Source organism: Parasteatoda tepidariorum, chromosome 2 (assembly GCF_043381705.1).
Source record: "Parasteatoda tepidariorum isolate YZ-2023 chromosome 2, CAS_Ptep_4.0, whole genome shotgun sequence".
Lineage (NCBI taxonomy): Eukaryota > Metazoa > Arthropoda > Arachnida > Araneae > Theridiidae > Parasteatoda > Parasteatoda tepidariorum.
Genome location: NC_092205.1, coordinates 104,083,856 through 104,111,179, shown reverse-complemented (window position 1 = coordinate 104,111,179; position 27,324 = coordinate 104,083,856). Strand labels below are relative to the sequence as shown.

At 33.1% G+C, this 27,324-nt stretch overlaps 2 protein-coding genes across 4 annotated transcripts in view; one reads left to right on the top strand and one right to left on the bottom strand.

The window, feature by feature from the left end:
• The window catches only part of LOC107437416 (phosphatidylinositol 4,5-bisphosphate 3-kinase catalytic subunit alpha isoform), a gene marked incomplete at its 3' end in the record, with an annotated part of 52,244 nt that extends 39,957 nt beyond the window's left edge, over positions 1–12,287 (bottom strand). Inside the window, 5 exon segments of the mRNA XM_071178024.1 lie at positions 217–464; positions 3,877–4,086; positions 6,777–6,989; positions 9,328–9,499; positions 12,082–12,287. Of these exon segments, the coding sequence (XP_071034125.1) occupies positions 217–464; positions 3,877–4,086; positions 6,777–6,989; positions 9,328–9,460 (804 nt within the window).
• Positions 12,288–21,047: 8,760 nt separating this feature from the next.
• Positions 21,048–27,324, top strand: part of LOC107437418 (serine/threonine-protein kinase Smg1) — a 174,688-nt gene continuing 168,411 nt past the window's right edge. For 2 of the 3 annotated variants that reach the window (XM_043051732.2, XM_043051731.2), the window contains exons 1-3: positions 21,048–21,655; positions 26,021–26,163; positions 27,083–27,141. In XM_043051732.2, coding sequence (XP_042907666.1) covers positions 21,259–21,655; positions 26,021–26,163; positions 27,083–27,141 — 599 coding nt within the window. In that variant the 5' untranslated portion in view covers positions 21,048–21,258. The remainder of the gene's footprint in view (positions 21,656–26,020; positions 26,164–27,082; positions 27,142–27,324) is intronic. The other variant, XM_043051733.2, reaches the window with a different exon arrangement.

The window sequence follows — 27,324 nt, the reverse complement described above, 5'->3', positions numbered from 1 at the left end:
TGGCAGGTATGTCACTGGTATAAAAAATTTTGAGCAAAAGTTTTTCTTTTAGAATAAAACATGATACGTTTGAGCAATGCTGGGTATTAACATGAGTTGATTTGTCAAAAGTTTAATTACCGTTTTCATGCAATGTTGGATATTAAAATAGACTTAACAGTATTTGATTCCACTCGTAATTAGTAATATATGTGTGAATCATTTACATTAACTCACTTTATACTGTGAGAGAGGATATCGTTCAAGTAAATATTCATCCACCCCACAGACTTTGAGGAGATAGCTATGCTGATGCTCCCTTGCACGTGTCTCTTGTTCCTGCTTTGACATCTTCATGCATTTCAGTTTCTTGAGAATGGCCTCTTGGGTCACACTTTCAGGGTAGTCATCTTTTGACACCTTCACTGTGTATTTCTGTTTCTCTCCAGTCGGTGAAAGAACCCATACACAAACAATCAAAAAACCTGAAAAACTTCACATTTATTTGGCTGCTTTGAATGCAGAAAAATATACAAAATTCTGTTAAAAATATTTCAAAAAGTAGTTACTGAAAAATACTCAAAACTGCTAGAGGAGGCCGGAAACATAAGAATTGTACAGTGGGCCAGGATAGCCTGGTCGGTAAGGAGCTGGGCCCATGTCCGAGTGTTCGAACCCCGCCGGCCGAAGTCTCCCCGTGTAGTAAAGTGACTGATGCATGTTAAATCTGTCGAGTCGCAAAAGTCCTCCATGTTCCCATGACAAATCAATACCTCTGGGGGTACTGGATTGGAGATCGATCGTTCTCTGATTCAGGTCAAAATTACGTTCTGCAAATGAGTGAAAGGATGTGTGAATGGGTCCGCCCGATAAACGGGTGTGACGTATGGTGAGGCAGAAGTCGAATTCTTAGCCATAAAAGCGCCACTGAAAAACAAGAAACACACACTCTGCCTTAAATTTGCTCGGCATCACAAAGCAGGCTTGATAGTACGGCAATTAGCATTAGAAACAACAACAGAATTGTATAGTAACAGGAAACATCTGAAATAATAGAGATTAACTATAGGACAGGGGTGGCGAATCTTTAAGCACCAACGTGCCATTTTTTCTAAAAAAAAACGCTTAATGAGATCATGGACGTGGCGTCAAATAATTTTGACTTTGTGATTTTTGGGAAAATAATGATATATAATAGTATCCAACTCAAAACTATTTATTTACTATGAAAAAAAAAACATTTTGCACTGTCTCAGTTATATGCGTAGTTCAACTTAAGTAACATCAGTGTGACATTTGTTGTTGCAGATAAGATGACAAATAACTTGTATTAGGTTGTAAGACGTTAGTTTAAGCAGGACTGTTAATTTTTTTTTTTGCTAGTCACTTATTGTTAGCTTGTTTTTTATGGTTATTAATTGTTTTTTGACATTAATTGTTGCATTTTTTGTCAATAATTGCCTATTTTTCTGTTCTTTGTGAAATTTAATCTAATTGTTAATATGCTTCATAGTGAACTTTGTGATCGGTNGCTAAAAATATTTCAAAAAGTAGTTACTGAAAAATACTCAAAACTGCTAGAGGAGGCCGGAAACATAAGAATTGTACAGTGGGCCAGGATAGCCTGGTCGGTAAGGAGCTGGGCCCATGTCCGAGTGTTCGAACCCCGCCGGCCGAAGTCTCCCCGTGTAGTAAAGTGACTGATGCATGTTAAATCTGTCGAGTCGCAAAAGTCCTCCATGTTCCCATGACAAATCAATACCTCTGGGGGTACTGGATTGGAGATCGATCGTTCTCCGATTCAGTTCAAAATTACGTTCTGCAAATGAATGAAAGGATGTATGAATGGGTCAGTCAAATAAACGGGTGTGACGTATGGTGAGGCAGAAGTCGAATTCTTGGCCATAAAAGCGACACTGAAAAACAAGAAACACACACTCTGCCTTAAATTTGCTCGGCATCACCAAGCAGGCTTGATAGTACGGCAATTAGCATTAGAAACAACAACAGAATTGTATAGTAACAAGAAACATCTGAAATAATAGAGATTAACTATAGGACAGGGGTGGCGAATCTTTAAGCACCAACGTGCCATTTTTTCTAAAAAAAAACGCTTAATGAGATCATGGACGTGGCGTCAAATAATTTTGACTTTGTGATTTTTGGAAAAATAATGATACATAATAGTATCAACTCAAAACTATTTATTTACTATGAAAAAAAAAGCATTTTGCAATGTCTCAGTTATACGCGTAGTTCAACTTAAGTAACATCAGTGTGACATCTGTTGTTGCAGATAAGATGACAAATAACTTATATTAGGTTGTAAGACGTTAGTTTAAGCAGGACTGTTAATTTTTTCTTTTTTTTTTGCTAGTCACTTATTGTTAGCTTGTTTTTTATGGTTATTAATTGTTTTTTTATATTAATTGTTGCATTTTTTGTCAATAATTGCCTATTTTTTTGTTCTTTGTGAAATTTAATCTAATTGTTAATATGCTTCATAGTGAACTTTGTGATCGGTGGCATGGCCAAAATATTGTGTCGCGTGCCATTGGTTCGCCATCCCTGCTATAGGACATCATGGATGAATGCAGCTTACGATGATGCTCATGAGATGGAATGGACATCATGGTTCACTTCTTGATCAAACAGCCTGAAAGTCAGTTGCGGTGTGAAACAGGGTGCCCACTCAACTTCAGAAGAAAAAAAATTCCCTGACTTTTCCAGGTACACTAGGTAAATTTCAATGAAAATTTAGATCCTATTTCTATCAGAAAACTTTGATTATTTTACTGCGTGAAATATTAGATTTTCTATGTAAAAAAATATTAAGAAATGAGGAAGTTTCAGTTTGACTAAAATGTGAAATTTTTACAACAAATAATTGCAATAGATGTTAGAATTATTTAACTTAAATCTCAATAACTGATTACAGTTACTGATAATTTTAAGACTGGTTATTTTCCAGGTATAATACAGGAATATTCCAGGTTTTTGTAAAAAAAAAATTTCAACTTTCCCTGATTTTTGGAGTTACAATAAAATTCCCTGACAATTCTAGGTTTTCCCTTATCTTCCGGACTCGTGGGAACCCTTTGGATCTAGTGTTGTTCATGACCAGGATCAAAATAGTACCATGGCTATTAAAAATAGGTGCTTGGCCTTTGATTGTTGGGCATGACTCCACAGGATACCTTTGAGAATTCTGCACAGAGAGAAGGTGCTACAGAGTGCTTTATTATAGCACTGCAGAAAAACCATAGCAATAGTGGAACACAATTTTGTTCATGGAATGCAACATCTTGTAAATATTCTAATATGACCATCACTTTATTAAAACTGCAGTATGATTTAGAATATTGTATAACAGATTCTTCAGGGTGCATAGCCAAAATCTTTCAAGAAAAAATAAGCACCTTTTAAGTACTTTTTAAGCCCCCCCCCCAAAAAAAAAGATTTTTAAGCACTATATACATTAACAAAATGCAAGAAAATTTTCACAGACTTCACATGATCATGATAAAATTACTAGTTCCTGACAAAGAACTCTTTTCTCCATTATATTAACCGCTATAAAATGATCGAGAGATTTTTCGGTTTGATATCAGAGCGTGGAAAATGAAACCTGAAATTGAGAATATCTTGCAAAATGCAGTAGAGTTGCACATGAGAGTGTAATAATCACACTGAACCCAGCTCATAATACATGGCGAAAATCGACACGGTTAAGAAAAAATATATAATTTTCAAAAAGGGAAAATTAAGCATTTTTTTAAAACACCCAATAAAAAAGCACCTTAATGGGCTTTCAAAAATCGAAAATAAGCACCTTTAAGCACCATGTTCTTATAGAAGGGATTTAAATTATTGTAGTGAGAGAAAACAGGAAGTAACCTTTGTCCAACTTCTTCTCAAGATTTGGTGGAAGATCCCTAGAACTTTCTATTTCAGGAGGATACACATAAGATGCAAGTTTATCTTCCGTACTGGAATCTCGAGCATCTATGGTCTCTTTACAGACATTTAGGATGTGGCGACGAAAATCAATCAGCTCTGGATCTTTCATCTCATCAAACTCATGAACAGGTATGCCAACAGCAAGGCCTGGAAAACAAATAAAATGCTCTTTTTATTAAAAATTTATTTTAAGAAAAATTTACTTTTTTAAAATTTAATATTTTGGTACAACATTAATTTTTTAAAAATTACCAAAGATATGGAGAAAATATGTTTAGCTGGCAGGTTATATAGCTTTTATTGATTAAAAATGTTTTAAATGCATCTCTTTAAATAATTTTTGCACAAAGTGTACCAAATGGAAAATACACAGTGACATGAAAAACCTTGGATAAATATTGTTTAATATATTTCTATTAAACAAAACAAAATAATTCCAGGCGATCGATATATTTTTTTATTTATTTCAGCTTTGAAATTTAACAATTTATTTACCTTTAAATATACAGGGATGAAAGTACCAGTTAGCAAAAAAAGCTGAATTCTACATAAACGCAATTAAACATTATGAAATTAATAAATGTATGGAGCTTAAAAAGCTTTGAAAAAAGCTGAATTCAGAGTAAAAGCTGAAAACTTTCATGCCTAAATATAGACCCCTTCCACTATATTTTATCCAAACAATGCTCTTTAAAAAAGGCATTGATCTAAAGTTAAATACATAAATAGTGTTGTTTTTTTTTAATTAGCACTATTATTTACAGAGACATTCAGAATTAAAAAATGATTGTAGCAAATTCAAAAATTTGAAATCAAAATACTTAAAGAATTCCTATTTAACCATGTGATTTTTTTTAGTTTAGATTGGTTATCTGTTTTTCACAATTAGTAGAAACCTGTACCTGTAAAGTAAAAAAAGAAAGTTTTATCAAAAAAAAATTTTATATTTTAATATTTATACATCATTTAACATGTTTACTAGAAATCTGTACCAGCAAAGTACAAAAAAAAAAATTTTGTTTCCTATTTTCTAATAAATACATATCAACAAAATTTTTTATATTCGATATTTATACATCATTTAACATGTTTCCCACACATTCCATAGTTTTTTGCCAGTTTTTTAGGAAAAAAGCAGAGTCAGTTTTGGAAATATCATTTCCGGAATGCAAGCAACAATTACAAACTTTCAACATTCACTGCACACTTCAAATTTTGAATCAAAAATTAAATATTTAACAGCAAAACAGAGTAAAAAATAAATGTTATCAACATAGAATTTGTTTTTAAAATAACCTTTCAGGAAAATTAGTATCAATACAACAATTATATGGATTGGTCTACAAACTCGGCACATTGTAAAAAGAAGAGTGATTAGGAGAAATTCCAACCATTTCCTTTAATGGGAGCAGGAAAACTTTTTAGAAAAAGAAAGCGAAATAAAATCTATTGTTATTAAATTATGATCCAATAATTTTTGGAGAACTTTATAAAAATTAAAAATGCTAAAACATTTTGAAACAAAACAAAAAAATGCCCCAAAAGCATTGGAGCAAGCTCTAATGATAAATAAATGAACTTGGACCAAAGACAAAAAGAAAATCTTTTTTTACAGGAGAAAATATCCCTTCTTCCGCCTTTCATGACTTGTATAGTCCCATAGTATCCACAACCATGGAAGATTGGCAGTCTTATCAAGTTTAACACTGCAAGCAAAAGTTGCATCTCCATTGAAGTTGCGGCTAAATCACAACTCCCAACTGGTCATGTAGAGCAATAACTGCGTTAAAAAATGGTTGAAAAATAACCTGGATTTACGGTGAGATTGGCACAAACGAAGCACTTAAAAAAGTGATTAATTAAATGTGCGATTTGAAACTTACATATCGAAGTAATCTCTTTGTAAAAATGCAGGATTTTCAAAATTGCATGAAAAAGCATAGCAATAACAGCCCTTAAAAAAAATTAAAAAAAAAGATCACTAAGATTGACAATGAAATTGGTGCAAATAAAGCATGTCAAGAAGTTATAAATTAAATTAAATTTGAAACTCACCAGTCTTAATATTGTATTATATGTATCAGGATTTTAAAACCACATAAAAATTAGTAGCTATAACAGCATCAAAAAAAAATTATTGGATTTTTGATAAAACTGGTAAAGGAATTTAAAAATTTCCCACTTTCTTTTAATTTTCAAAATTATTTTTAATTGTGTTCAGAAGCTCGAGTGGGCCCAGGGGTGATTGTGAGCCCAAGTCAAAGTTCCGGAAAATATCTTGAGTAAAAAAAAAGTCTAAATCGAAAAATTAGAAAAAATTTTTAACAAGGTTTTTTCCTTTTTCTCAATATTTCTTAGTTTACTTAAAATGTATTTAAAATTTTACACATACTTATGATGACCTGGAGAAGTAATTGAAATTTACAAATATGTCTTTCTTTCTTGAGTTTAGGATTAGAACAACTATTTACTGATAAAAAAGGAATATTATTATTAATCTTGAATATAAGCTTTTAAAATATCTGGCTCTTCCTTACAAACAAATAAAATAAACAGTGTTTTTAAGTTCCACCGAAATAAAAATTTGATTTCCGAAAACATTTGCGATCAATCATTTTTTAAAACGCCTGAATCTTCGATCTCTAGAAACTTCCGGATCACGGTTAGCGAAAAATCCAGAAATCAGGATTTTTCCGAAGCACAATCAGCTCTGTGGGCCGCACATCGACAGTCGGCAGACCACAGGTTGTGCAGTCCTAAATTAACTAGAAGCACTGTAAAAAAAATAATACATTAGTATTTAAAATGTCTAGTGATAGTTGCGTAAGAAGGCATACCGATTTCTGAGTTGAGCATTTTTTCTTCCTTGTTTCCTTTGGGTTCAATAACTTTAAGAATGGGTTGAAAGAGACGCAAATCACACAATCTTCTTGTTTCATCATAAAATTCTTCTTTCTCAGCATCCTGAGTGATGGATACAAATATGTATGACATTTCAGGTCCCAAGACATGGTGAAGAGGGTAACGTTTCGATTCATGCCACAGGTCAGCTGAAAATCATTTAACTAAGATCAATATTTTAAATCCAAAAATAAGTATTCACAGGGTATCTGCTACATTTTAGATTTTCAAGTTCATGACTTTCCATGTTAACAAAGTTACTATTTCTCCAACAAAAACACAACAGTAAATTTAAAAGAGCATAATACAGGGTGCGTAGCCAAACCTTTGAATCAAAAATAAGCACTTTTTAAAAACTTTTCAAGCACTTTACAAAAATTTTCAAGCACTCAAAAAATTCATATTCAATCAGTGATATCATTGAAAAACAAAACTTTTCATAATCAGTTTTAGCGTTAAAAAAAACCCAAAAAAGAAACAAACGTAAATCGAAACAATCATTACTTTCCCACATCATCCAGTGAATTCACAGTTTTAGCGTTAAAAAAAAACCCAAAAAGAAACAAACGTAAATCGAAACAATCATTACTTTCCCACATCATTCAGTGAATACAACTTGACCCTGAACTCAGAACAAAAGTACCCGTACCCCCTACGTCAAAAAAGTGTTAGAAGTAAAATAAAATAAACAATAATAAAATTAAAATAAATTAAAAAGAAAAACATTTCATAAGGATCTGATCTGATATTCTCCATCCGAATTTGAGCACTCTGGTTTCGGTTTCAAGTGTGCGTGCATGTGCAAGTCATAACGTGGGTACGACATGAAGTCCGCGTGAATGATTACGTAGCAAACACCCATTTTTCGTGAAATGCATGGGATCCACCAGATATCACTGAAGGTGAAAAAAAAAATTATTCGTAAAAAAAAAGCACTTTTTAAAAACGCCAGCTGAGAAATGCACCTTTAAAAGCTTTTAAAAACGAAATCCCCAAAAAAGCACCTTTAAGTACTTTTTACAAACGCTACGCACCCTGTAATAATAACATTAATTGAAATGATAGGTATAGCCAAAACTGTTATAATCTGCATCGTCATATCTGTTGATTTTTAATTTAAAAAACAGAGTAAATAAAGAGGTGAAGCAATAAAATGGCTGAAAAGATACAAAAGCAAGTAATTTCTCTTCTGCAGAATTATATTCTAGAAATACTTTTCTTGTTCATTGATAAGGAAATAAATACTTTTGATTTTTCTGTTCTCATTTCAGAATTTAAAAAAAATTCGTCAATAACTGGCTTGAAGCATCAGCTAGAATTTTAAATTGATATAATAAAAAAATAAATAATAATAAAAATTCTGAAATCACAGAAGTTTGAAACATAATTCGCTCTAGAAATGTTTTTCCTTTCATTTTTTTTAAAGAACACAATTTTTAAAGAACATGATAAAAACATTTTATATTTTAATCAAATATGACTGAGAGTGGAAATTTTGTTACAAATTCAGATATTCGCAGCACCATGAAATTGGAGGGAGGGGATAAATTCAATTTTAAAAATTAGATTTTTCAGCGACCTAAATCCATAACTTTCTTTAAAAAATAGTTAAAATCATGACATTTCATGACAAATTTTGTTCAATACCGAAATTCATGACTTTCCAGGTGCGCGGATACCCTGTAAATACAATATAAAAACAAAATGGAAATGTGGTTCTGAGTTAGCGTTTCATTTAAAAGAAATAAAAATTTTTCATTCTTAGAGTACACAACTAAACTTTAACGATGTTATGAAAAATTCTACAACTTCAATTAAAAATTTTCCTTATTATTTTTTTTTCAGGCATTAAAAAGATTAACACAATGCTTATTTTTTTGATGTTTTAAGACATAAAGAAAAATGCAATTAATTACAATAATTGAGTCACCAAGACAAAAATATAAATGAAAAAGCCTTAAAAACAAGTAGGTAAAATATTTAATAATGAGTGAATACAGTGATTATAGATATGAGACGAATAAAAGTAATTCATTTCTTTTGCCCAGAAAACATTTTATTTCTCATTTTACACACCAGATGTCAGTACCAGGATATTTTTAAGGTAATTGGAGATAGTTTATTATAAACTAGATGTCAATTTATTTTAAACTAGATGTCCAATATATTGGCACTTTTACGACCATTTTCTTGAAAATTAACCGATCACTATGGGGTCACGAAATTCTTCCTTTATAATTCAGCATACTTTTCTACCTACCTTTTTAGAGAAAGTAATAGCTTCAATTGTAACATTTTCTAAAGAGAATATGAAATAGAATAATATACTCATCAAAGTTTTAATAAGATTCCAAAATAAGAAAACTAAAATAATGAATCCTTAAAAACCTATAAGTCCATCATTTTTTTAGAGCCCACAGTCAATATAAATAAAAGTTTTCTTTCCAAAAGTTCCAAACTATTATAGAAAATATTAAGTAGGCTTACATTTTACAGTTTCAAGAGTGGCATCACGGACACAGGTTAAAGGAATTATAATACCAGTTGGCATCAAGCAGTCAACTGTTATAGTAGGGGGCATCAAGTGATGCCCCCACAGTTCTCCAGATGAAGGAGGCATATTGATCAATCAATCCATCAGGAATATAAAAGATGGAACCTACAAAAATAAAGATTGTTCTTAATTTTTACATTCGTATAACTTGCCTTTTTGTATCATTTAGATACTTCAATCACGAAGAAAAAAAAAACTATAAGCAAATGTATAATTAACTTATCTCTTACTGCATTTTAATGTTTTATTTGAATAAACTTTCCTTAGAGTTCAAACACTTAAATACATATTTTAAGTGTTTTCATGTATGCATTATTACCTTTTTATTTCAAATCAATTTAAAAAGTTCATTTATAACAATATACTTTTAAGAGAAACATCTCCGTAATTTTATCAAAAGAGGCTAAGTAACTTAACAAATAAAAACATAATGACTCTTTTTATTATGATTTTAATCAGTAGTTCTAAGTTGGTGAAGATTTCAAATAATACAATATAGGTGCATTTTTAGATTTAACAGCAAAATTGACTTCAATAACTAGACTGTCTTAAAAATACATAGAAAATTGAAAACATTACTTTTTAATTAAAAAATAAAAGCAATTAAAATTTTTTTGGCATTGGGTGTTTTTAAATTATGAAACAGACTTCTATAGGAAGCAGGACACATTATAAGGATTAAGAATCGTACAGGAATCCATGTCACTTTACTCCATGAAGGGCTATTTCCTGTTCAGAACTGTTTCTATGTGTGCCTTAAAACAGATACTTTTATTTATCTATATTATTTTGTCCCTTATTTATCTAAATTATCTTAATTTTAATGTTTCCTAATAATTATTTAATAAATTGTGTTTAAATTAGTTCAGTATTAGCAGTTTTATGGCAATTTAACAGTGTTTTCATCACCAAAAAAAAATGAGTGAGAATTTCTCACTCTTTCTCAAAAACAGGGTGAGATTTCAAAAAGTTAAGTGAGATTTCTAAAAATTAGAAAGAAAAAAAAACACACAAAGAGACTTGGAAAAAAATCATTTCTTTAATTATAATACATTTTGAACATCTTCTAATTTTTAAAGCATTGAATATTTTTGCTGCACATCAGCATTTGTTTCGGAGTAGAAGATATTGCCTTAACACAAGGTATTTGTCCATCTTACATTAATGCGCACAAAAATTTGAACGTCTTACATGAAGAAACCTTTCCTACGGTAAACACGTGGTTGCAGAGAAATGCATTCGGAAAAACAATACTGGTAAATAGGGAAGCTAGATAATGGGGCAGATGTTGAAAATATGTAATGAAAGATCCAGGAAGAAAAGTGAAACGGATTTTATTCTAAATGGCGGAATGAGAAATTTTTTTCAAAATGCGAGAAATTCGCGAACTTTGAAATTTGTTCCTAGAATGCTCGAATTTCTCGTGGTAATAATTTTTTAATGCGAGAAACGAAAAAAATATGTGAGATTCTCGCGGTGTAGTGAAAACACTGTTAAAGATTTGGCAATCAACTAGACAAGCTCACCAAATCATTAATGATAAAATCTGCTTTTAATGAGCTTAATTTAACACTATTTTAGACAATAATTAGAAGAAAACATAAAATTATAAAAAATTAAGATAAACAAAAGTATTTTTTCAAAGGTACACTTAGAAAGAGTTCAAATTTGGAAGCAGCGTACTATCATCTTTCTATAAAACTCTTTTGATTTGATATAGGGGAAATTTCCGTATCATGATCTGTGGCAGAATAAACGCCAAGTCTTGGCAACTTCCAGGCAGCGTCCCGCAAGAAACTTAAAAAAAAAAAAAAAACATCACATAAAGGGACCAACTGGAAAAGTATAACTCGTAGCCACCCCCTGGGAAAGATCAATGTGTTTTTCTTTTTGTAAATTTGGCAACTTGGCTATTGTAGTTGGCATGACAGATCACAGAACATAAATATCCCCTTGATGTTGGTAAGGTGGAAAAAAAAATAACTGAACATATTGCAACTGAACAGGAATTAATATGTGACATTTTTAATTCCTATACAGTTAAATATAAAAACTGCAATTTAAACAGAAGGTTTTCCAATTTGATAGTTTTTAAACTTACAAATGAATTTAGTAGGTAGATTAAAATATTGACTGCTAAATTTAATAATAATCTAAAAAATACCAAATTTTAAGAAAGGAATATAACTTTTTCAATACCTTTTATTGAATATGAAAATACTATGATATTATATATTCTATGAGAGTAAGAAATTTGAAAATAATATGAATCCTATTTCAAAAAAGTTGCCAGTTACCTTTTTCCTTAGTAACATTTAAAAGGTGCATTTTTAATCAGCTTTTGATTTCTTTATAATAAAAAAAAACTTTAAAATATGATTGAAGGAGCAAAAAAGAATGAATATTATTAAAAATAGCAGCAGTAGTGTAAAGATTTTTAATGTTGGTAGGAAAACATCTTTTAAAAGGTAAGATCATAACTGAACTAAGAGGTGAAAAAGTTATGTCGAAATAATACATTTCACTTTAATATAGTTAGCCATAGGTGTAAATACAAAATAAAAACATATAGAATGAATCTTGAGATTAGAATTTATTGACATTCACAACGGTCAGTTTATAAATGTAAAATTATGTGAAAATAAAATCAAAGTTTGAAGCTCAAAAGACAAAAACATTATACGTACATGATAAAATTGGCCCAATTCACTATGTTTTACCTTACAAATGTTTTCAAATTAGAAGGAAGCATTTTTCCCCGGCAGTGTTTAGGGACAGGATGTTTGTGTTTGTACAGTATAAAAATAATTAGTGTCTCAAAGTATAGCTGGCTGAGCAGACGCACATGCGCAATGTAAACATTTTGTCGCCTCAGCCATTTGTAACTAGCGATTAATTGCCAAATGTTGCAAATCTATAGCCTTTCAACTACGTGCAATGACTCCGCATTCATCCACAGGTGGCGTAGAGCAAAACTCTCTAAGTATGGCAAGACTTAAAATGGAAAGTCATAGGCGAAAGAGTGAACTGATCGTTAAGACACGGTTCCCAGCAGATCACCGAAATCAAGCATCACTGGCTACGGTCAGTGTGCGGGTGGGTGACCACTTGGATCAGTCTGCGTAAGGACCGAGGGTGTGCGGTATGGGTCCTCGTTAAACTGTGCTACCGTAAAGAGCTCGACTTCGCACGCAGGTCGTCGGGCTACCAAAGCGGGGGTGCCATCCCCCGCAGAGGATCAAAATTGCGATGGCATGTCTTCGGATCATCCTCCGGGATGTTTCCCAAACCGTCGCCAATAGCCCATTATGCAGCTCTAGAGCGACGTAAATTAACAACAACAACAACAAAGACGAAGGAAGTTGTTTCTGTCTCGATTTTCAAATAGATTAAGTTAGTAGACTTTATGGAACTGAAAACTACATTAAACATATTTCTAAAAGAAAACATCGCATAAATTTAAAAAAAAAAATTTAAATGCGAAAAATATTAAGAAAGGGGAAAATATCGTATGCATTCCTATGGATGGTTGATTGAATACACTGTCTGTACCATGGAGATGACATACGTAATACTTAATTGTTGATAAATTAGACAATTTCTTAATGGATCGATGTATGGATACTGTATGCCTGCTCTAGTTTTGGTTAGAAAGTTTGCAGCTGCTTACTACATGTTATTCTGCGAGGCGATATTTTCACAAAGAATACACACGGATAATTTTGTTTTCAATAAAAGAAATAAATTAGAAAATTTCTGAGCTCAAATCTGCCGTATTTCATGAGATATTAATGTTATTATGTAATTCTGCTGAGTTAGAAATGAAAATTTGTTTTAGTTATTTAGAGATATATTGTTAAAAGAGATGACATGGTTGCTGGATTTTGAAAAACTCGCTTTTTGGGCAGTCTTGATTTGGCATCTTTCCATTTGTTTATTACCGTTTGTTCGTGTTCCAAGCTGTGCACCATCTTACGTTAGTGTTAGCACTTTTAGCATTGTAAACACAAGTATTGTTAGCATTGTAAACATAAGTAAAAAGTAATCAAATACATTGTTTGCAAGAATCTCAAAGCACAATGATGCCAAATGCCTTTAAAATACAACGGAAACAGTAACCCGGAAATTTAGGCGCTATCGAGTTTGCAGCGTTCCCTAGTGTAGAAAACACCATCCATAGAATGAGATACTTTCTCTCTTTCAGAACTTTCCTTCCAAATGTCAAACAAAATTTGATTTTGAAAGATTTACTTTCAAATGTGAGGTTCATTTCAGAATGTTCGCTCTGATAATGATTTTTCAAAAAACAATAATTAACAAACATCTGATTGCACAAAGCGCTCCCCACGACTGATCGAAAAGACACGGTTCCCAGTAGAACACCGAAGTCAAGTGGCCAAAGTCGTGATGACCAATTTCATCAGCCTGCGTAGGAACCGAGGGTGTGCGGTATCTGTTCTTGTGAAACTGTTCTACCGTAAAATGCTCGACTTCGTCAGCAGATCGCCGATCTACCGAAGCTGGGGTGCCATCCCATCTGATCAAAATTCGATGGCATGTATTCAGATCATCCTCGGGGATGTCTCCCAGACCGTCGCCAACAGCCCACTGTGCAGCTCTAGTGCGATGCAAATGAACTACAACTACATAATGAATGCAAAGAGCTTTAAAATATCATTGAAATGTGTGCAGTTAAAATAAACATTACACCCTAAATAAATTTTGAACTTACACGCTTTCTTTTGCTCAGAACTTGAACTCACTATCTTATAATCAATTTCAAGTTTTAAACAAAAGAGAGTGGATTATAAAAGTTGATCAAATGATAGTGGGTTCAAGCACTGATTAAAGGATAGTGGGTACGAGTACCGATATGAAGATAGTGAGTTCAAACTTTAAACGAAAGTGAGTGGATTATAAAAAATTGATCAAACGACAGTGGGTTCAAGCAGCGGCTAAAATAGACAGGGTTCGATCGAGTATCGATGTAAACATAGTGGATTCAAGTTTTAAATAAAAGAGAGTGGTTTATAAAAATTGATCAAGTGTTAGTGGGTTCAAGCACCGATGAAAGGATAGTGGATTCGAGTACTGATGTGAAGAGAGGGGTTCCAAGTTTTAAACAAAGGAGAGTACAGTATAAAAATTGATCAAATGATAGTGGGTTCAAGGCCAAAGATGCTGGATTCCGATGAAGGGCTAACAATTAGCAACATTTCTTGAATGTTATATTTTTGTTTCGTACAATAAAAAGGGCAAGAACTTTACTGGAACCTAAAGGTATATTGCGAAGATGAGAGGAGAGAGCTTTGGAAGCGAAACTGTGGTTGACTTCACGTATCACCGTGGACTGGCAGGTAGGCCACCAGACAAGCAAGTTCACTTCTGGCGGGAGGGGTCCAGGGTTCGAATTCCAGGGACCGACAAATTTTCAAAAAAAAAAAATTTTTGTCTATTTTAAATTATATTATTTTTTTAAGTGTTTTTCGATATTCTGGAGGTTCCTGCATGTAGGAAATAATTTTTTTTATTAGGAAAATGGGAAAAAACTGGAAAAATCCAGGAAAATCAGTTTATCTGCTCTTTTTCAACTTCTTTTGTAACATATTGGATATTCTAGCATGCATGGGGTGTTTTCTGTGTGTAAAATCTAGCAAAGAAAGCGTAATGGAATACTAAAAAAAAAGAATAAAAAAATAAAAGGGATCGAGAAGGATTAAAATTTCAAGACCCCCTAGCTCCCTTTAATATCAAGGTATAATTTTGAAACTCAGATCCTAAGTAGGGGTTTATGGTCCAAACAAGGCTGCCGAAGAGAATTTTTACAGAGAAATTAGGGGGGGTCACAGTGGACCCCCTAAAGGTATATTGCGAAGATGAGAGGAGAGAGCTTTTGAAGTGAAACTGTGGTAGGCTTCACGAATCACCATGGACTGGAAGGTAGGCCACGAGACAAGCAAGTTCGCTGCAGTCGGGAGGGGTCCTGGGTTCGAATCCCAGGGACGGACAAATTTTCTAAAAAAAAATTTTTCTTCTGTTTATTTTAAATTATATTATTTTTTATGAGTTTTTCGATATTCTGGAATGTCTTGCATGTAGGAAATAATTTTTTTACAGGGAAAATTGAAAAACTGGAAAAATCAAGGAAAATCAGTTTATTTGCTCTTTTTCGACTTCTTTGGTAACACATTGGATATTCTAGCATGCATGGGGTGTTTTCTGTGTGTGAAATCCCGCAAAGAAAACGTAGTGGAATAATAAAAAGAAAAGAATAAAAAAATAAAATGACTCGAGAAAGGTTCAAATTTCAAGACCCCCTAGCTCCTTTAATTTCAAGGTACAATTTTCAACCTCGGACCATAAGAAGGGGTCTATGGTCTGAACAAGGCTGCCGAAGAGAATTTTTAAAGGCCTATTAGGGGGGCCACAGTGGGGACCTAAAGGTATATTGCGAAGATGAGAGGAGAGAGCTTTTGAAGCGAAACTGTGGTATGCTTCACGTATCACCGTGGACTGGAAGGTAGGAAACCAGACAAGCAAGTTCACTGCAGAAGAGAGGGGTACTGGGTTCGAATCTCAGGGACGGACAAAGTTTTAAAAAAAAAGATTTTTTTTTGTTTATTTTAAATTATACTATTTTTTTTATGGATATTTCGATATTCTGGTATGTCCTACATGTAGGAAAAAAAAATTTTTTTAATGGGAAAATGGGAAAAAACTGGAAAATTCCAGGAAAATCTGTTTATTTGCTCTTTTTCGACTTCTTTTGTAACATATTGGATATTCAAGCATGAATGGGGTGTTTTCTGTGTGTGAAATCCAGCAAAGAAAGCGTAGTGGAATAATAAAAAAGAATAAAAAAATAAAATGACTCGAGAAAGGTTCAAATTTCAAGACCCCCTAGCTACTTTAATTTCAAGGTATAATTTTCAAACTCGGACCCTAAGTAGGGGTCTATGGTCTGAACAAGGCTGCCGAAGAGAATTTTTATAGGCCTATTAGTGGGGTCACAGTGGGGCCCTAAGGGTATATTGCGAAGATGAGAGGAGAGAGCTTTTGAAGCGAAACTGTGGTATGCTTCACGTATCACCGTGGACTGGAAGGTAGGCCACCCGGTAAGCAAGTTCACTGCAGAAGGGAGGGGTCCTGGATTCGAATCTCAGGGACGGACGAACTTTCAAAAGAAAAAGATTTTTTTTTGTTTATTTTAAATTATACTATTTTTTTTATGGATATTTCGATATTCTGGTATGTCCTACATGTAGGAAAAAAAAATTTTTTTAATGGGAAAATGGGAAAAAACTGGAAAATTCCAGGAAAATCTGTTTATTTGCTCTTTTTCGACTTCTTTTGTAACATATTGGATATTCAAGCATGAATGGGGTGTTTTCTGTGTGTGAAATCCAGCAAAGAAAGCGTAGTGGAATAATAAAAAAAAAGAATAAAAAAATAAAATGACTCGAGAAAGGTTCAAATTTCAAGACCCCCTAGCTCCCTTTAATATCAAGGTATAATTTTCAAACTCGAACCCTAAGTAGGGGTCTATGGTCCAAACAAGGCTGCTGAAGATAATTTTTATAGGCCAATTAGGGGGGTCACAGTGGGCCCCTAAAGGTATATTGCGAAGATGAGAGCAGAGAGCTTTTGAAGTGAAACTGTGGTAGGCTTCACGAATCACCATGGACTGGAAGGTAGGCCACCAGACAAGCAAGTTCGCTGCAGTCGGGAGGGGTCCTGAGTTCAAATCCCAGGGACGGACAAATTTTCAAAAAAAAAATTTTTCTACTGTTTATTTTAAATTATATTATTTTTTATGGGTTTTTCGATATTCTGCAATGTCCTGCATGTAGGAAATAATTTTTTTTACAGGAAAAATAGGAAAAAACTGGAAAAATCCAGGAAAATCTGTTTATGAGCTCTTTTTCGACTTCTTTTGTAACATATTGGATATTCTAGCATGCATGGGGTGTTTTCTGTGTGTGAAATCTAGCAAAGAAAGCGTAATGGAATACTAAAAAAAAAGAATAAAAAAATAAAATGGATCGAGAAGGGTTAAAATTTCAAGACCCCCTAGCTCCCTTTAATATGAAGGTATAATTTTGAAACTCAGACCCTAAGTAGGGGTTTATGGTCCAAACAAGGCTGCCGAAGAGAATTTTTACAGAGAAATTAGGGGGGTCACAGTGGGCCCCTAAAGGTATATTGCGAAGATGAGAGCAGAGAGCTTTTGAAGTGAAACTGTGGTAGGCTTCACGAATCACCATGGACTGGAAGGTAGGCCACCAGACAAGCAAGTTCGCTGCAGTCGGGAGGGGTCCTGAGTTCAAATCCCAGGGACGGACAAATTTTCAAAAAAAAAATTTTTCTACTGTTTATTTTAAATTATATTATTTTTTATGGGTTTTTCGATATTCTGCAATGTCCTGCATGTAGGAAATAATTTTTTTTACAGGAAAAATAGGAAAAAACTGGAAAAATCCAGGAAAATCTGTTTATGAGCTCTTTTTCGACTTCTTTTGTAACATATTAGATATTCTAGCATGCATGGGGTGTTTTCTGTGTGTGAAATCTAGCAAAGAAAGCGTAATGGAATACTAAAAAAAAAAGAATAAAAAAATAAAATGGATCCAAGAGGGTTCAAATTTCAAGACCCCCTAGCTCCCTTTAATATCAAGGTATAATTTTCAAACTCGGACCCTAAGTAGGGGTCTATGGTCCAAACAAGGCTGATGAAGAGCATTTTTATATTCCAATTACAGTGAGCCCCTAAAGGTATATTGCGAAGATGAGAGGAGAGAGCTTTTGAAGCGAAACTGTGGTAGGCTTCTCGTATCACCGCGGACTGGAAGGTAGGCAACCAGACAAGCAAGTTCACTGCTGGAGGGAGAGGTCCTGTGTTCGAATCCCAGGGACGGCCAAATTTCAAAAAATTTTCTTTTCTTTCTTTTGTTGTTTATTTTAAATTATATTATTTTTTTATGGGTTTTTCGATATTCTGGAGGGTCCTGCATGTAGGAAATAAAATTTTTTTATTGGGAAAATGGGAAAAAACTGGAAAAATCCAGGAAAATCAGTTTATTTGCTCTTTTTCGACTTTTTTTTGTAACATATTGGATATTCTAGCTTGCATGGGGTGTTTTCTGTGTGTGAAATCTAGCAAAGAAAGCGTAATGGAATAATAAAAAAAATGAATAACAAAAAAAATGAATAACAAAATAAAATGGCTCGAGAAAGGTTCAAATTTCAAGACCCCCTAGCTCCCTTTAATATCAAGGTATAATTTTCAAACTCGGACACTAAGTAGGGGTCTATGGTCCAAACGAGGCTGATGAAGAGAATTTTTATAGGCCAATTAGGGGGATCACAGTGAGCCCCAAAAGGTATATTGCGAAGATGAGAGGAGAGAGCTTTTGAAGTGAAACTGTGGTAGGCGGCACGTATCACCATGGACTGGAAGGTAGCCCACCAGACAAGCAGGTTCACTGCTGTAGGGAGGGGTCCTGGGTTCGAATCCCAGGGACGGACAAACTTTCAGAAAAAAAAAATTTTTTCTCTTTATTTTAAATTATATTATTTTTTATGGGTTTTTCGATATTCTGGAATGTCCTGCTTGTAGAAAATAATTTTTTTTTATTCGGAAAATGGGAAAAAACTGGAAAAATCCAGGAAAATCTGCTTATTTGCTCTTTTTTGACTTCTTTTGTTACATATTGGATATTCTAGCATGCATGGGCTGTTTTTCGTGAGTGAAATCTAGCCCAGAAAGCGTAATGGAATAATAAAAAAAGAATAAAAAAATAAAATGGATCGAGAAAGGTTCAAATTTCAAGATCCCCTAGCTCCTTTAATTTCAAGGTATAATTTTCAAACTCAGACCTTAGGTAGGGGTCTATGGTCCAAACAAGGCTGCCGAAGAGAAGTTTTATATTCCAGTTAGGGGGGTCACAGTGGGCCACTAAAGGTATATTGCGAAGATGAGAGGAGAGAGCTTTTGAAGCGAAACTGTGGTAGGCTTCTCGTATCTCCGTGGACTGGAAGGTAGGCCACCAGACAAGCAAGTTCTCTACTGAAGGGAGGGGTCCTGGGTTCGAATCCCAAGAACGGACAAATTTTCAATTTTTTTTTTAATTTTAATATTGACCCATAATATTTTAATTGGACCACGTATTATATTCCCGTGTAATAGTGTACCCTACCAGAGGAAGTAATTATAAGTCAATTAGGGGGTGCACAAGCAGGCTCTGTATTTTACTATGTATGCGTATCTAAAATAAGTGTTCGGAGGAGCTTAAAATGAGGAAATTCGCCATCTAAAATCCTTTAAAATTAGGAAGCGCGAAGTCATTTTTCAACGTTAACGTAATGCCCGATATCGGACCTTAATATTGACCCATAATATTTTAATTGGATCACGTATTATATTTCTCGGTAATAGTGTACCCTACCACAGGAAATAATTATAGACCCCATTGGGGGTACACAATGTTTATTTAAAATTTGCATTAAAACATGGAAATTCGACGGCACTTTTCAATGTTAATGCACTATTTTAAATACACATTTTGTACCCCCTATGGGGTCTATAATTATTAGATAATTTAGATAATTTTTTACAGTATTGTTAAAGAAATTGCCTATATTTGATTGCATAAAAAAGTAAACCAGTAATATTTATAAATAAATAGAAATAACCTATTTTTTGTTATTATTTACGCGCTATTGCTCAGTTTTTGTAGTATTTTTTTCTTTTATTCTAAATCCCAAGCGATGGGAAATTTTGAATTTTGATGAGATGAATTTTGATGAGAATTTTTATACTTCAGAAAGACACTTAAAAAAACAAACAAAAAGAAACGAGAAAACACAATAATTCTGGTAAAATTGAAATCGATGGGAATTAGTATTACTAAAATGAAATAAAATATCGTTAAGAAATCAAATAAAATAAATAAATAAATAAAAAAAGCTGTTGTGCCAAATCTTCTAAACGTTAAACATCGATTAAGCGACAGACGATGCCAAAATCAGCCAATAAGAATTATTTATTTAATTTTTACTTGCGGCTGCTAAGCAACTTCCATTTTTTAAGCCGCTACGGAAAAGCCCTCAAAGCCCTTTTGTTTCTGTATTTATGTTGAAATAAAAGTCTACGATTGTTGTTGTTAATTTACGTCGCACTAGAGCTGCACAATGGGCTATTGGCGACGGTCTGGGAAACATCCCGGAGGATGATCCGAAGACATGCCATCACAATTTTGATCCTCTGCGGAGGGGATGGCACCCCCGCTTCGGTAACCCAACGACCTGTGCGCGAAGTCGAGCACTTTACGGTAGCACAGTTTAACGAGGACCGATACCCCATACCCTCGGTCCCTACGCAGACTGATCCAAGTGGTCACCCACCCACCCGCACACTGACCGCAGCCAGTGATGCTTGACTTCGGTGATCTGCTGGGAACCGTGTCTTAACGATCAGTCCACTGCGGGACAAAAGTCTACGAATGTATTATAAAAGTACTAATTTTTTAACAGCTTATTGCCTTATAGAAATTACATACACGTGCAGGCTTGTGTGCTCAATTTAGGCTTATAAGCCTTTGTCAAGTACATCGATAGTAGGAAGAATACATCGGGATTCGAACCCGCTATCTCCACGCTTTGCACAGCGTTTGGCCGGCGATACCGCTCGGCTAGGGAAGCCCCTTCAACAGCTTAATATTTCACTTGTAATTTTTACAAATTTTGTTTGAAATATGGCATCACTTATACATTCTTATTTCTAAACATGGCGATTATATGACTTATACATGTAGAAGGATGTTACTTCTGCTAAAGGATCATATTATAAACTGCTTGTGAAGGTGATGAGTCAGAGATCTACATTCAGTCGAACAAAAGAGCCGAGAAGAGAGAAAATCATCAGAATCAGGCGTGATGATGACGAGAAGTTGCCTGGAGATGAGACACCCTCTCGGCGAAGCTCTTCAGAACGAACTAATGCTACAAACACTTCTGTATGTACTAGATATAAAGATACCTATGGCGAAAAATCTCGCTCTAATAGTAGGGATGGACTTGTGTTTCGTCGTCAAGAGCGTGGGAAGCTTCATCCTCCGTTTTCAAAGAGTGGAGAAGCATCTCCTGGCAGGCTATCACACCCCGATACAATAAGAAATGAATATTCGAGTCGTTCGAGTTATGGTTCTCATTATAATCGGAGCATGAATTCAAGGGACAGAGATTACATTCCAAAACGATCAGGTGAGGTGTCACAATTTTCTTTCAGTACTGTACTTAAGTGTACAATCTATAGCTTTAAGGAAACTCATTTTATCACAGCACAAGTTAACAAACAGTTGAATTATTTTTTCTTAAGCATAAGATATAGAAATTAATTTCACAGTGAAAAAAAATGTTTGTGACTAAATTTACAAAAGGACCTTCCATTGAATCCTGAATCTAAATGTTTGCTGATTCATTTTATTTCTTGAGGAAAATTGTTTCTACGTTTTCAAGCGATCTAAGGGAAATATTTGTCCATTCTCATCATACAGGGGGGAGATTTGCGTATCGTGATCTGTTGCAGAATTATCGCCAAATCTTGGAAACTTTCGGGCAGTGGCCCGCGAGAAACTAAAAGAAATCACAGTAAGGGACCGATTCGAAAGGTATAACTTGTAGTCACCCCCAGGTGACATCTACATGTTTTTTTTAAAAAAAATTTGCAAGTTTAAAATCTATTTGGCACGATACAGAAATATCCCAGTATTGCAATGATTCCTTAAGAATTTTTATACTTCAGAAATTTTTTTTAAAATAAGGTTTGTTTACCTGGGATTCATGCTAGTTTCTTTCATGCCATGGTTTCTGTAACTTTTTTTGGTGCCATTCTCACTGCAAGTGAAAATATTGTGGTTCTGAAATGCAAACGAGAACCCGAATGGTGAAAGCTGCGGAGGTTCTCATTGCTTCCCTGAACTTCCAATTTTTTCGCAACCAGGAAGAATAATTCTGAATACAGAAATCTTCTTGGTACGAAAGTAAGACATAGTGAATGATTTTTTTTTCTTCTAATTAAATTGACATATCTTATATTTTTTTAGTTTCAGGAAAACCAATTAGAAGAATTTTTCACTTTTATTTGAAATTTTTTTTTGGAAAATAACAGATTTAATGATAAAATGAATAATTTTGTACAAACACTAAATCTCAATTAAAAAACTTTCTGCAAGTAATTTTATGACCATCATTGAACGGCTCACCCTATTTTGGGCTTACCACAACTAATGTTCAACTCCATAGCCTTGTAATTTTGAACCAATCCAAAAGACAAGGAAATTCCCAGATCAATACCCCCAGAGGTATGATTTGTTATGGGAACATGGAGGACTTAGTGACTCGACAGATTTAACTTTCATCAGTCACCATGTACTACACTAGGGTCGAACCACGACCTCTTGGACATGGGACCAGTGGTCTTAACTTCTAAAACATGCCAAACTTTCATTACATTCCCATAATGAATAACATTACATGATAGCATGCATGATCTGCGTCACTAAATTTATACTTTTTAAGGCGTCTCATACCATGTGCTCTTTTTTATTTATATTAATTCTTTTAAAATATGTTTCTAAAAAATTATTTAAAATAAATGGTAATTGAATTGTGGGGAATATTAACATGAATTTAACTAATATGAGCCATCGAATAACGAGGTAAAAACAAAATTGCCAAAATAAACTATTTATTAAAAACTTTAAAATAAAAACTGAATTATAACATACTTCCAAAATAGTTGGGGAAAGAAAACCATGCGCCCTGAAACTCTCAAAGGCCAAAATAAACATGCAATCGCGGAATCGCTAATCCAACTGACTGGCAAGTAGTTGGTTAGTATTTATATAATAGATGTTGGCAAATATTTTAGTTAGCAAGAGTCTCAGAGCGCATGCGTAACAAATCAACAAATAACAAGCAAGAAAAGATTTCTCCTAATAAGTGATTATTCAACTACGGCTGAACATGAATTGGAAAAAATATTTATGTATTCAAAGGCAACATTAATGTAAAAGTAGTACTAATTCATTTAGGAGAAATGTAAATAATCACCATATTGTTATTTAGCTTAATTAATATACATAGAAAAAGTAGAAAGGAATAGAAACCTTGGTTTAAGAAAAAATTAAGGAAAAAATTTCTTAAGAAGGCCAAGGCTCACCCTGGGCTGTCGAGCCATTGATGATGAGAAATTTACGCTGGCAAGTGGAATAGATTTATTAACAAACATCTAGAATACTTGGAACATGGTAACTGCAGTTTCCACTTGAAGCACGTGAATTTATATACCGTGAAATCAGGAAACTGAACTAATGTTAGAGAATGTTCTAGAAATTTCTAATAACTAAATAATTCTTCTATAATGAATTAATAATAACTAAAATCTTAAACAACTTATATACATATTTACATACTTCTAAAATCTTGTTAGAAATCTGGAGAATTGAACTCGGGACCTATGACTTGCCAGGTGAGTGCGTTTAGCCGCTCGGCCATGCCGACTCGTTTGTGTCATAGCTTCCTCCTTAAAAGCACGATCGTGTAATAGGGCCGTGATATTCAGAATGCTTTTCCTCAGATTGCAAAACAATTGGATTTTCTTTACTTGAATTTTTCCTTTGTTAACTTGTCATGCATGTCATAATTAATGTTTGTTTGGTTATCTGTCGTTCTTCTAATTGCTTTGAAAGTGTTAGACAAATAGAGGCTAAAAGGTATGAGGTTCGATTTTGGGTCGTCGATCTCATGCATTCAACTTGCGTCGGTGACGTCATGGTCTGCGGGGATCGGCCAGTTTATTTTCATTTGCTGTTGGTCGTTCTTGCGTGGATCATGACGTCACCCGTTATCTGTACTTAAGCTTCTGTTGATCATTTTGTATTCTTTCTTTTCGTCACTCTGTTTGATACGTTCTTTATTACTAATGTTTTTAAATAAACTCATTTCTTCAGAAACTTCGTTTCTCTTTTTTTTTGTTGAGTTGTTGATATACAGGTATGATATTCTGAGAGAATCTCGGCTGTCAGAAAAAAACGTATTAAGGCTATATCAGCCATCTTGCGTTTGTTTGATGCATTGATATCCTCCAATTTTTATGTAATTTCAGACAGTTTCCTTATAATTTTATGGGGCCCAAAATACATCTTCAGCAATTTTTCAAATAATTCTACTTTTCTGACTGGTCTAAAAATCCACACAAGATCCCTGCGGCAGAATTTTTTTGGGGTTTTCTGTGACGAACCTCTCTGGTGCTAATATCTTTCTGCAAGATACTTTTGATAATAAGAAATATACACGCTACTAATTTAAAGTAACAGAAATGTTGTGTTAAAAAAAAAATCCTATTTGAATAAAATAAAATTGTATACATTTTTTTTTAAAGTGAATATGTAATATTTTTTTTATTCGAATAACCTGGGCAATATTCTCACCAATGTGAACACGTCAAAACACACCAATTATTTCCTTTTTCGCTTTTCTTGAATCCATTTAGCAGTACCTGGCGAAAAAAGATTGATGACGAAATCATGCAAATCTGATTCTTCAAAAAAAGGGGTACTAAATGAGGGTTTCGTGTCCCGATTTGGTTTTTGTAAAAAATAATATTGTAATAAAAATATGGGATTTTAAAAAATGTGTGGAAATAAATCCTCCCTCCCCCAAAAAAGCATTAGAATCATTGCTTTAAAAATTTAGCATTCATGTGAAAATCAATATCAGTAACTGCCAAAAATAGAATCAAAACACATGGATTTGCGATAATAGCGGCATCAAGTGAGTCATCAAGTTATTTAAATCCACAATTTAAATGTTACATGTAGAAATAATATTAACTGAGAAATAACCACAATGTTAAAAACCTGTGTAATTCGGTAGCATTAAAAAGTAAAAAAAAAGAAAGAAAGAAAATTGTCGCATTGAAATTAAGGAATTGATTTGAGTTTCGCGTATAATTCAATGGTGTAAAAAGCAGGTATCGGTATAATTCAAAACTTCATGAAGAATCTGAAATCAAGAAATTTACTAGATTTCACAACGTATGTACATGCATACACTGAGATCACATTGTTTTTAAAACACATTTCACATTTCTTGTTCTTCCTTTCTCAGTTTTTTTTTATTTGATCAGTGTTCCCCATGTATTTTTTTAAAAATGTAGCGGAGAATTTAGAAAATTTTCTGCGCGAAACAATTTTCAAAGAAGTATATTACACTATTTTTTTAATCCCTGTATTTCCCCATCTTAAAATTAATCTGCAATGTATGTATTTCACAAAAAATTTCCTGATTTTTATTTTGAACCACTGCAAAAGCCTATTATTATTATAAGTGTAAAGAGAGGTCAATTTTTATTTTGTATCACTACTAGACTACCAGGCTTTGAATAGTGAACCCTTTTTGCTTTATCATCAGATTTGGTTGTATATCCTCAAACCACAGAGATCATTTTATTTTTCAAGTGCTTGATCAGGAATCCCATAGAATGTGTTAGTATATTATTGCCATAATAGTATGTTTTAAATTTATTTATATTTTATATTTCTTTTTTTCAATTTTGTTCTCTAGGTTACTTAGATAACAATCATATTATTGATGAGCACAGATTAAAGAATTATTTAAACCGTCTTTTAAGAGATGAAGATAGAGAAAGACAAGCTAGTATGATACGTCAATTACGGGCAACTTTTGAACACCCTGAAAACTTGAAAGTAAGTCTGTTACCATGAAAGGTTTTATTTATTTATTTATTTATTTCTGAAATGTATTTAAAATTCTATTAGTTTTTAATAATTTCTACTAAAACAAAGGTATTCCTACTTAAGTTAAGGAGGTAATTCATACCTACTTATAATTTGTTACAATTACAATTAACAATAATTGTAATACTACAATTATTAATTCATTGAAATCAATCATGAATGAATTGTTGGATAGTCTTTGTAATTAATGTACAATTGTACATTTTATTTAAACCTACCTGTCACATTCAATGTCTCATTTTTAACACTAGATTGTGAAGGAAGTCATTTTGACTGTTTTTTCATTTGCGAAAAATGTACAAATATTGCGTAATTTTTTTATTTTTTGCGAAGTGAAGTAAATATTTTTATTGTTAATATTTACTGATAATTTGTTATGTAACTGTATATAATATAATAAATATCAAAAATTAATTAAACAAATTTCTTTACTCAATAGTTATTCTTTCACAATGCAGTCACTTTGACTGCTTTTGGGCAATATACTAAGTTTCAGTCTTTCTAGTGTTAACAGGGGTCTGTCTAGGTTTTTCTGATCGCTACCTATTTTGTGAAAATTTAGACGTAATTTGTGAAAAATTAAAAATTTTATTAAAAAATCAACACAAAAATATGGATTTATCGTTTCTTAAGGGATACAAAAATGAAATTTTAAGAAAAAGTATTTTGTGAAACTACCGTTTTTCCTAAAATTGAATTTGTGAAACTACCGTTTTTCCTAAAGTTGAATTTGTTAAGGTACCGCTAAACGGTAGTAAATTCGGCCTGGACAGACCCCTGGTTAAGAACCCTTTTGTGTTTTAATTAAATTTCTTTTTAAACTTATAACATGCCTAATATATATATATACATATATTTTGTGTTACAGGTTATTCTTGCTCTCAAGGAAGATATTATTTCTGCTTTAGAAGATTTCATACAGCCTGGGTAATTTATTATTGGCTGTTTACTGATTTTAATGAAGAAATATTAATTTCTTTTTCTTCTTAAATTATGACAAGTATTTGAAAGCATTAAAAAAATTTATTATTTAAAAATATTTTGAAAGTTTTTGTTTAATTAATTTCCAAAGCGTTATTAAAAATAAATCATTAAATTTTAAATTATGTA